This window comes from Hemitrygon akajei, chromosome 15 (assembly GCF_048418815.1).
Source record: "Hemitrygon akajei chromosome 15, sHemAka1.3, whole genome shotgun sequence".
Classification (NCBI taxonomy): domain Eukaryota; kingdom Metazoa; phylum Chordata; class Chondrichthyes; order Myliobatiformes; family Dasyatidae; genus Hemitrygon; species Hemitrygon akajei.
The window spans coordinates 62,820,594-62,832,976 of record NC_133138.1 but is presented as its reverse complement, the minus strand read 5'-3'; the positions used below and the strand labels follow the sequence as shown (position 1 = coordinate 62,832,976).

Here is a 12,383-nt window from a genome sequence, read left to right as displayed (position 1 = left end):
GGGTCTTGGCCCGAAATGTCGACAGTGCTTCTCCCTATAGATGCTGCCTGGCCTGCTGCGTTCCACCAGCATTTTGTGTGTGTTGCTTGAATTTCCAGCATCTGCAGATTTCCTCACAGTTACAGTTTTGTAGGTTTGCTGAGTATGCCCACAGGAAAATGAACCTCCAGGGTTATATATACTTTGATAATAAAAGTTACTTTGAACTTTAACAGGAATTGTGGTAAAGGCAGATACATTATAGACATTAAAGGGACATTTAGATCGCCACAGGAATGTGAAGAAAATGTTAGTATATGGACATTGTGTAGGCAAAGGGTATTAGTTCAGTTGTCCATTTGATTACTAATTTAACTGGATCAGTACCACACTGTGGATCAAAGGGCCTGTTCTTGTACAGTTCAATGTTCAATATTTGACATTCTAACTCAAACCTTACAGCTTTTGTGCTAAAGTTTGAAATGCATCCACAGCAAAATGATAAGAGTAAGCAACAGCTGGGAAAGGAGATTTATTTAGAAGGAAATGTCTGGAAGTAACTGAACTTGTAAAATACTGTAACATTTTAATTGCCTATGGAATAATTTAGTGAAACAGTTCTCCACTCCAGGTGTTTATATAGGGCACATAATTCATGACATGACAGTTCTAAATGGTCAAATCTCCAATGCATTTTTTGAATCAATGGACCATCATCTGTATCCACAGAGCACAAAGCAACTTATAGATATGAGAAAAAAATCTGTTAGAGGATGAAGTAGCGATGATGCTGCTTGACAAGGTGTTAAGAAACAGGTGTAGAACCAGCAATGTGTTGTGCAGGGATATGATTATTTTTAGAACAGGGAACTTCAGCAACTGTTCTTTTGCCACCTTGTAAATAGCAGTATCCAGCTATTTGGGTAGTATGACAGAACGAGTAATTCACACTTTAGGTGTGGTGGGAATCTGCCTGAATTGAATGATCAACTAATTCACGTATATAACTAGAAACACAGCACTTAAATAAGGACCCTTGAGAAATTGATGTCTGTAAGTGTTTGAACTGCTCATATTTAATTATACAGAAAAATATGGTAAAAGCATTCATAAATTTCAAACAAGCATTTTTTTTCATGTGCTTCCCATCAGCATTATGGAAAATCTTTGGATAATCATTTCTAGCTGCTCTTGCCAAGTTTGGAGAAGTATTCCATAGCAAAAAGCAGCAGGAGAGCTGTCTTTTAGTAGCAGCCGGTCTTTGTCACTTTGGAGGCAGCAGTGGTACTGGATTAAATGGAAATAAAATATGAGAGGATGACTGTAATGGAGACAAGCGGTTACCTGCTGCAAGCCAAAATGAAGAAAGAGAAACTAGGGTGCACACAAGGCCACTCAGGGTCATACAGCTGTCATCAGCCAACATCAATCAGTTTGGTTCTACAATGACCATCAGAGGATGTCCTATCTGTAGAGGAGAACAGCACCCAACTTTCCCTATAAAACTGAGCACTGCTATCCTCTATTGATATGACATGAGCCTTTTCCACTGAGCTATGGATACCGTCATCAGGCCATTTCATTACATTCTCACAACATATTCTACCTAAATATTCACAGAGGCATAAATATTATTTAAAATTGGTTGCAAATGCTAAAATAATTTCACAACTCGAACCCTCAAATCACAATTTTCTAATTTGACTGATGCTATATTACCTGCAGGCTGTGCAGACAAAACACTTTGGATGGAATGTCCTTCCCAGAGCTGAGATCACCTCTCCCCCGATGAACTCCTTACAACTGTCGCAGCGTGTGCCATAGAGCCGCTGATAATCCAGTGTGCAAATATACTCCCCATTCTTGTAGAAGAAGTTTGCTTGGGCCAAGTCAGAGCCGCACACTGTAAAACAGACCAAATTATACCAGGGTGATATAAAACGACACAAAGTGGATAATAATAGATTTTAATGAGAAAGAAATAATGGTCAACTAGCAAATAGATTAGGCAATATGTGGAAATTAGTAACCACTCCATGATCAAGGTCAGGAGAAGCCTTCACTCAATGATAATCTGACCAACAAAATGATTGAAAGGCTGTCTTGTAATAAAGATTATGGCCAGAAGTTTGTACTTGATCGCATAGATTCTATTGGTGCAACTTGGTTAAAATAGTATTACCAACACAATTTCCGTTTGGTACAAAACAAATTTCTGCAGTCCTCTGCTCTGGATTCCAAAAGCCAGGCCACAATTACAAAGCAAGGATGCCTATATTTATCAATATCAAAATGCTCTAATTTGCATGCTTTCTGAAAGGTTTAACAGTTGAATAGCTTTGTTTTCATGAAAAGGTTCTAAAATTACATTTTAAGATCTTTAAACATTTTTATTTCACTTACAAATAAGTTGATTGCAGCATTCTTGACACAATGGTTTTATATATAATTCTTATGAGAAATTTTCAGTAATTTAGTATTCAGAGGCAGTGGTTACATACAGTATTTAAAAGTGCTTATTTTTGTGAGAAGGGTTTCAATAATCTTGCTGTTTCCATCAGGAAGAAGATACAAGAGCCTCAGGTCTCATACCACCAGGTTCAGGAATGGTTATTACCCCTCAACCATCAGGCTCTTGAACCAAAGTAGATAACTTCACACAGCTTCACCTGCCCACCATTGAAATGTTCCCATAAACTATGGACTCACTTTCAAGGACTTTTCATCTTATGTTCTCAATATGTATAGCTTGCTTGTTTGTTTGTTTGTTTGTTTGTTTATTTATTATTTATTATTATTATTATTTCTTTCTTTTTGTACCTTCACAGTTTGATGTCTTTTGCACACTGGTTGAATGCCCAAGCGGTCTTTCATTAATTCTTTTATGGTTAATATTCTATTATGGATTTATTGAATGTGCCTGCTAGAAAATAGATCACAGGGTTGTATATGGTGATATATGTAATTTGATAATAATTTACTTTGAACCTTGAATAAAATAATTTCCTTGGCTTATGAAATACTGTTTACTCTTGGATGACAGAATTTGTGCACCCCGCTTTGTTCCCTTGCCCATGACTCTGCTGAGCCTGTAAACCAATGAGTTTAGGTTAGTTCCATACATGGTGGCACAAAAGAGTCCAAAGTCAAATCAGCAGGTGTTTGACGTTCTGATTTGCAGCTCTTGACATCCATCACCAGCCTTTCACCCATTTGGTGCAGTAACTGCAGCACCATGCAGAATGATAGAAAAGTAAAAAAATTAAAAATTAGGCACTAGAAGTCTGCACAAATAACAGTTAATCATTTTGTAGACTGGTTATGATGAGATATATAAATGCATTTTTCACTGTTCAGTACCCAGCCTGTGAAGGACTCTTTTATACAGTAATTATATGCCCAGCAAATACATTTTATGGCGATTTTCATTTCTCATCATGTTGACGGTGCAGAATTGGGGAAGAGTAATACTACAGTTTTTGGGATCAACAGGGTAGATGTAGCGAGGTTGTTTTCCCAGGACGAGGAATCCAAAACTATGAGTTATAGTCTCAGAATAAGGACTGAAATAAGAGGCATTCTGGTTGGCTTTAATTCCATTCCAGACAGAAATGGATATGTTTCTGGAAGTTAGAGGAACAATGTGCATGGGGATAATGCAGGAAAACTGAGGTTGAAGATCAGTCATGGTCTTAATAAATGGGGAGTAGATTTGAAATACCAGATAGCTTACTCTTACTCTGATTATTGGCATATTTCTTATGCCAATACATTAATAAAGCAAATTAAGTTAAAAAATATTCCAGGAAGTTTCACAGTTGCAATTCAGTCCCAAACAGATGAAACAAAGGGGCAGTGTGTGGTGGATGCAGCAGGTGAACGTGGGTGGTATATCTAAGCTGTGAAGAAATGTTGCACCATATAACTTTATGGGTGATGTCCTATAGTGAGGTACTGTATGGCACAGGGAAAAATGTCATAAAATCGATTAAATCAATACTGTAGCCCTATCATAATCTAAAAGAGAAATATTTTTAAAGAATGCCTTTACACCAGGGGTTCCTAACCTGGGGTCCATGCACTTGGATGGGAAAAAACTTGTAACTTTTTTTTCACTAGTCTTTAACGGAAATTTAGCATTTTTCCTTCAGTTATAAATGTAGGCAACAAAGCACGGTAGTATTAGCAGTACCTGTGACTTTGTCACCAATAGAAATCACAGATAGTTTCATATCATATTACAGCTGTTACAAATATCTCAAAATATCTTTTACGGCATGCTCATCACTACTTTGAAATTACGGTAGTTATTAGACCCGCCACAAGATCGAACATTCCTGACTGCAGATGATCCCGTTACTTAGCTGGCCTACCTATTGGGCAGCCCTGCACGTGGTAGTCATTCAGCCAGCAAGCAGTGATGTGGAGTATTGCACATCTGTGACCCAGACATCTACGTTGTTGTCCATTATTCCCTATCTACAATTGCTTGCTGATCAATGTGTGGAAAGAGGCGAGTTGTATTTTTGTTCGTTATTGTTGTTTGCAAAGCTGGACAGTTCAAATAAGAATTCCTAACTCTCCGTAAGGCCATGTGGCCTTTTGTAATGTCACGTAACTCCATGTGCAACAAAAACAGAATTCCAGGAAGAATACGATGCCTGAGCTACTGCTACAAACATTGCGTCTATCCAAATATCTAAAAGCCATTAAAAGTGTTAAAATTTCGGGTAAATTGTTATAACTGTCTTATTTTACTTACTTGGCATACAAATTTCTTGAGTATCTTACCTTTCACTTAATTAATGTACATATTACTTATCTCTTAGCTGATTTTTCAAACAAATTACTTAAAAGTTAATACTGAGTTTCAACACTTGTAATCATTAAAACAGAAAATCCAAATTGTTTGGATGTTCAACATGACATGCATGTTACTTTGTCAAAGATCACCCCACAGTTCAATGTTATTATTCAAGCTAAGCAACACAGCCTTCACACTGATATGTCTTTAAAAAGTAAAATTTAGTTTAACTTGCCTATACATTAAATGTATAATCTTGTTACTTAATGCATTAATAAAGAAGCACATGTATTACTATATCACAAATTTTAATTTTGTTAATGTTTTGATAAAAATTTCAGTTTAATTGGTATCTTTTGTAATCCTATGTATTCTATTTTATATTTTTAATTACGTTATTCTGAGAAGGGGTCCATAGGCTTCACAGGACTGTCAAAAGTGTCCATGGCATAAAAAAGGTTCAGAACCCCTCCCTGTCTTACACTAATAGGAATCATTATTTTTAAGCATGAAAGGTCAAGTATTTAACAATTTATCTTTTCTAAGTCCAATACAATGCAAAGTCTTTAGTTAAAAAGACTGGAAGATAGGTAACAGAGAAGTTCATTCCTGCCTTCAAAATCGTATGAGCTTGCCTTCAGTTGCAAGTCAGAAGTTCATGCCCCATTTCCGAAGACTGAGAATGATGCTTTGGTGTGACAATGCTGCCTCATCTCACACAATATGATAAACTGAAATCCAATACACTCTCTTAGAGTGTCGAGTCTGAGAGATGGCACCCAGAGCATTATCTGTAGTTTTGGTCTTGTACCTAAAGGATATACATGCCACAGAGAAAGTATCTTGAGATTTCAGACAATAACAGAGGGGCTGTATCTGTTGTTCCATCCAGTAAATGACAAAAGAGTTGGAACATTCAGTCAAGAGGAAGGAGGAAGTATAATTAAGGTTCAGGAAGCAAAAATCTTGAGAGAGATAAGGTAGCCAGGAACATTAAGATGACTAGAAGGGTACATGAGAAAGCCTTGCTGAACAGGATTAAAGACAACCCCAAGGCATTTTATGTGTACTGAAGAACAGGAGAATCTCTGTATCAGGGATAAAAGAGGAGGTGTGCCTGGAGCTGGAGGAGGTAGGAGGGGTCCTTAATGAATGTTTTACTTCAGTATTCCCCATTGAGAGGGACCTTGATGAATTTGCAGTCAATATAGAAGAGATTAATGTGTTGGAACTTGTCAAAGTCAAAAAAGAGGATGGACTAGAGCTTTTGAAAAAAAACATTAGGATAGATAAGTCCTCAGGACCAGAATGGAAGCGACTGCTGAAACATTTGCAATGATCTTTAAGTAATCATTGGCCACAAGAGCAGTACCAGAAGACTGGAGGATGCCAAATGGTTTGATCAAGAAAGGAAGTAAGGTAATACATGGAATTATAGACCAGTGAGCCTTTCATCAGTGGTGGTTAAAATATTAATGAGGATTCTTACAGAGACAGGATTTATGAACATTGGGAGAAGCATCGTCTGAGTAGGAATAGACAGCATGGTTTTGTAAGGGGCAGGTCAAGCTTCACAAGCTTGATTGCTCTTTATTTATTTATAAATGGCTTAGAAGAATAAGTAGAAGGGTGGGTTTGTAGATGACACAAAGGCTGATGATATTGTGAACAGTGTAGGTTTGCCCTGGTTACAATGGGACATTGACAGGATGCAAAGCTGGGTTGAGGAGTAGCAGATAGAATTCCATCTGGAGAACTGTGAAGTGAAGTTTGTAAGGTCAAACTTTTAGGCAGAGTACAAAGTTAGTGGCAGGATACTTAGCAGTGTGGAGGAACGGAGGGATTTTGGCGTCCACATCCATAGATCTCTCAAATTAACAGCACAATTTGATAGGGTGGTTAAGATGACCATGGTGTATTTGCCTCCATTAGTTGGGGATTGAGTTCAAGAGCCACAAGGTAATGTTGCAGTTCTATGAAACTCCGGTTAGACCACATTTGTGTTCAGTTCTAGTTGCCTCGTTATAGATAGGAGGCAGAAGCTTTAGAGAGGTGCAGAGGAGATTTACCAGGATGTTGTCTGGAAAGAGCATGTCTTATGAGGAAAGTTTGAGCAAGCTGTGGCTTTTCTCGTTGGAGAGGAGGAGGATGAGCGGAGACTTGACAGACGTATATAAGATGATAAGAGGCATATTTAGAATGGACAGCCAGTGTCTTTTCCCCAGGGCAGCAATAGCTAATATGAGAGGGCAAACTTTTAATGTGGTTGGAGTAAAGTATAGAGGGGATGTCAGAGGTAGTTTTTCTTAACAGAGAGTGGTGGGTTCATGGAATTGCCAGGAATGGTGATAAAGGCAGATACATTAGGGATATTTAAGAGATACTTAGAAAGATACATGGATGAAAGAAAAACAGAGGGCAATGTGGGAGGGAAGGGTTAGCTTGATCTTGGAGTAGGCTAAAAGACTGGCACAACATGTTGGGCCAATGAGCCTGCACTGTGCTGTACTGTTTTATGGTTATACTCTAATTATGCCTGAATCAGCATAATTTAAAACACAAATTTTGTTCATTGAGGTATTGCTGGCTAAGGGAGGTTGCTGCACAGTGACTATCCTTTAAAAGTAACTTGTCAAATGCAGAGTGCTTTCCGATGACCTGAAGTTGTGAAGCAGCCAACTTATTTTGTTCTTTTTGTCCCTCTTCCCTTAGTTCTTTCTTTCCTTCTTTTGTTCTTTATTCCCCTTATTCTCTGCAGCTATAGCTTAAAGTTACAAATATAATGCACAGAGTGCTATGTGAGCAGAAACTCATGTTTTATGAATTAAATCCAAAACAATTATTCAAAAAGATAAAGCACAACAATCACTTAATTATACATACAAAAGACTACCTAAATCTTCACTGGTTTTGTAACACTTCCAGACCTTGGAAAGTCAACAGTTAACATCATTGTTCAACTTGACAATCAACTAAATATTTCACCTTGAAACTCTTGCAATGAGAATAGTGTGTACACATTGAAAATTAACAGTAAAAGGGCAAGAAGAGTTTACTTCGCTGTGATAAATGTATTTACCTCTAGTGGAAGCATGCCACAGTCTCTCAACTATATTTAATATCTACTCATTTATTAATTGAAGAGTAATTGCACATGTTATTATATGGTACACTAGGATCTATAAAGTAAAATTATGAACCTGAGACCATCTAGAAGAGACTGTAATCTCTCTCACTTAAACTGTCAATTCAGATAGATGAAGTGAAGACTTTGCTGGTGTCTTATATTAAAAAAGATGATAGCTTCACTCATCAGCTTTCAAATATAACAGTGAAAATGAATTTCTTGAAGCAATCAAGGTGCTTTGTGGATATCAAAAGCAAGAAAGTCCTCAAAGGCAGGAAATAAAGAGTTCTGTATGACTCAGGATTTAGGAGCTGAAGGCACAATGCAGTTGCTGGAACGGCATTATTAAATAATAACTTTTTGCTGTGCCAATATTTTTCATTAAGCCATCTAAAGGGATTTATTTCTATTAAATGTCATGATGCCATCAATGCAAGCACTGTGAATGGCAGTTGTGCTTATTTTTCATTCTGTCTTCTCTGAAAATAATTTCTTACTGCAAGATTCTATGTTCAATAGCTGCATCCATTGTAAATTCTGTTTTTTTAAAAATCCTGCTTGAATTAGACTTCCATTCAGTATTGGAAATCTCACAGTTATTATAGACTGCGGCTTGAATGCAGATCTGTCCTTGTATTGCAGGGATAGAAGTACTGTCATGAGGATTAAATGTTAAATGACAGTTATGCCCTGTTAAATAAGCTTAAAAGGGTGACACTATTGCATATATGATGTCTCATGTAACATCCAACAGAAGACACCTCCAGCAACAGGAGGCAGTTCAGTACAGCAGTGAAATGCCAAACAACACTGCATTTTGTATTTTGGAATGAATATTGAACACACAGAATACGAGCTGTGGGGAAATGTTTAAAATTTGGTCCAGAATGTGAGGTTTGATGCCAAGAATGCACTTTCCTGTATCTTACACTCATTAGCATTCCATTACCGAAGTGTCTTCTAATGTATTAGATACAGAAAGGAAAACCCCCACAATACTTCATCCTAAATGTATCACAGCCATGGTTACTCTTAAAATTTGAATACTATTTTTCTTTGAAGATCTCATTCTTAATGAATATCTCATTCAGGTTATTTGGAGGTTAGAACAACTCAAAGTGCTCTCAAAAGATTCCATTTTTATCAAATTGGAGTAGACTGAGCCAAAATTCATCCATTTCTGCTTCTCATCATTAATTCAACTGTTCCCTGTAGACAATGTCCTTTGAATAATGTAATCGTTGAATTGGGTAACATGGAAACAGTCTAGTCAGTACATCCCATACATGCTGACCAGTGGGCACCCTTCTGCGTTAACCCCATTGTCTGCTCTTGATCTGTAGCCCTCTATACAAAGCAACCCTGTTGTCAGCGACCCAGCATCAACCACTCTCTCAGGCAGTTCATTCTAGGTACTTATCACTCTCTGGTTGAAGGAGGTTGCCCTTATATCTCCTCTGAATCCGTTCCTCTTTCCCCTCTACTTATGCCCTCTGGTTTTATTTACGTCTGAAATGGGGAGAAAATACCTGCAGTCTATCTGATGGTGACAAAGAGGTGTTCAGGAGTGAGATAGATCAGGAGTGGTGTCACAACAACAACCTCACACACAATATTGGCAAGCCTAAGGAAATGATTGCAGACTTCAGTAAGGGGAATTGGAGAACATACACCAGACTTCATCAGGAGGTCAGTAGTTGAAAGTAAGCAGCTTCACGTTCCTGGCTCTTAACAAATCAGAAAATCTATTCTAGGCCCAACTCATTGATGCAATCACAAAGAAGGCACATGAGCACCTGTACTTTGTTAGGAATTAAGATTTGGTATGTTACCAAAGGCTCTAGAAAATTTATACAGACATCTATTGGAGAGCATTTTGACTGTCTGCATCTCTGCCTTGTGTCAAGGCTCCAATGCACAGGATCAAAAGAGGGTGCAGAGGTTTGTAGATTCAGGCAGCTAGATTATGGGCACAATCCTCCCCACTACTGAAGACATCTTCAAAATTTGGTGCCTCAAGAAGGTGACATCCATGACTAGGGACTCCCACCATCCAGACACCCCTCTTCTCATCAACCAATCTGAAAGGAGTTACAGGAGCTGAAGACTCACACTCAACAATTCAGGAACAGTTTCTTGCCCCCCCTCCCTCTCACATCAAAAGATCCATGAACGCAACAGCAGTAGTTTGGTATTCCTTTTATCGTTTTTGTAATTCAGAGTATCTTGTATCTTTGCACTGAATTGCTGCTGCAAAACAACAAATTTCACGCCATGTAAGTCAGTGATAACGAATCTGATTTTGAATTTTATATACCTGTCATGTGCCTTCTTGATCTTCTCTGCTTCATGGACAGCCAACCTGGAAACTGCAGTTTGTCCTCCCAACCAATATTCTGGTAAATCTCCTTTGAACTATCTTCAGCTCCATCACATCTGTCCTATGTCACAGTGACCAGAATGGCACTCTTGTTGAGGTCTAACCAAGGTATCATAAAGTTAGAACGTAACCTCCCTATTTCTGTTATCAATGTCTCAACTAATGAAGGCCGGTATCCCATACGCTTTCCTAACCACATTGTCTGCTTGCATAGCCACCTTCAAAGATTGATGGGCTTATACTCCCGAGATCTGTCTGTTCTTTAATACTCCCTAAGTCCCCATCATTTTCAGTGTGTATCCCAACCTCATTAATGCTCCCAAAATAGATCACCTCACATTTGTCTGAATTAAACTTCATCTGTCATCTGTCAACCCAGTTCAACAACACTGATTATTTTTCTGCAACCTAAGACTACCTTCTACACTAGCAACTACTCCACCAGCCTTCTTGTCATCTGTCAACTTAATAATTGTCTCTAATATCTGTATCAATGTCATTGACCTTTATTAAAAATGGTCACTGTCCCAGCTCTGATCCTTGTGGGATACCGCTGGTCACTGGCATCCAATGAAAAAAAAACTATCCTTTATCATCACTCTCCTTCTACTGCAATTGCCAGTTTTGGATCCAGTTCACCAACTTATCCCGGATCCCATAGGTCCTAACCTTCTGAACCAGTCTCCCATGTGAAAATGTGTCACAAACTTTATTAAAGTCCGTATAATCAGATTCAGAACCAGGTTATTATCACTGACATATGCTGTGAAACTTGTTGTTTTGCAGTGGCAGTACAGTGTAATACATAAAATAAATATATTATTAATTACAATAAGAAATACATATATATAAACATTTAAATTAGAAGTGCAAAAAGAAAGCAAATAGAGTGAGAACATTTACTGCCCCACCCTCACTGAGTTCCTTGGAGTGGTAGAATTTACTCTTGACAATGACATGTTGATTGTTTCTAAATAATCCCCACCTTTCTAAGTGTTCATTCATCCTCTCCCTCATAAGTTTTCTTTTCCCCTTGTCTCTTCCCTGATGCCAGTATCTGGATTGAAGATCTATAGCTTTCTGACTCTTCCCTGTTACCTTTCCTGGAAAGAGGGACCTCGTTTGCTGTCCTCCAGCACTTCTGTGTCCTGCAAAGATTTCAAAACCTCAGCCAGAGCCCCGGCAACCTCTTCCTTTGCCTTCCAGAGCAATCTGAGACAAACCCCATCTGTTTCTAGGCCTGCCAAAGCATCAGGTACTCTACATAATTCTCTTGTCGACTCATCCCTCTCTACTGAGCTCCCTCCACACAAGTGGGACAAATGCTACACCTGTCCCTCACCCCCATTACGGGCCCCAACCAGTCCTTCCAGGTGTGTCGAACCTCCCCCTACAAGTTTGTCAGGATCATCTACCATGCCCAGCGCTCTTGGTATGGTCTCATTTACATTGGTGAAATCCAATGTAGGTTGGGAGAAATGCTTCATCGAACACCTTCACTCCATCTGTCACAAAAGAATCAGATTTCTCCGTAGGCACACATTTCATTTCGACTTGTTTGGCCTCCCCTATTGCTACAATGAAGCCACACCCAGGTTGGAGGAGCAACCCTTCATATTCCATCTGCGTAGCCTACAATTGGATGGCATGAACATCAATTTCAATAACATCCTACTTCTGCTTCTCTCTTTTCTCATTCCCCTTTCTGGTTCCCCTCTCACCCCTTCTCCTCCCCTGCCCATCACCTTCCTTTCGTGTCCTTCCATGGTCCCTTTCTTCCACGGTCCATTGTCCTCTCCTATCAGATTCCCTTTTCTTTAGACCTTTACATCTTTCACAAAACACCTCCCAGCTTCTTACTTCAACCAGCCTCCTCCACTCTCACCTGTTTCATCTCCTTCCCCTCCTCCTTATTCTGCCTTCTTCCAGCTTCCTTTCCAATCTGATGAAAGGCCCTGGTCTGAAATGTCAAATGTTTATTCCTCTCCATAGATGCTGCCTGATGTGTTGAGTACCTCCAGCATTTTGCACGTGTTGCTCAAAATTTCCAGCATTTGCAGAATCCCTTGTGTTTATAATCAGGTACCTTCTCT

At 38.8% G+C, this 12,383-nt stretch overlaps 1 protein-coding gene and 1 long non-coding RNA gene across 11 annotated transcripts in view; one reads left to right on the top strand and one right to left on the bottom strand.

Annotated features, from left to right (window-relative positions):
- Nucleotides 1–12,383, top strand: part of LOC140739410 (uncharacterized) — a 972,090-nt gene that overhangs the window by 601,025 nt on the left and 358,682 nt on the right. The window lies entirely within an intron of this gene.
- The window catches only part of ablim3 (actin binding LIM protein family, member 3), a 293,274-nt gene that overhangs the window by 154,036 nt on the left and 126,855 nt on the right, over nt 1–12,383 (bottom strand). For all 10 annotated transcript variants that reach the window (XM_073067675.1, XM_073067684.1, XM_073067677.1 and 7 more), the window contains exon 3: nt 1,699–1,882. In XM_073067675.1, coding sequence (XP_072923776.1) covers nt 1,699–1,882 — 184 coding nt within the window. The remainder of the gene's footprint in view (nt 1–1,698; nt 1,883–12,383) is intronic.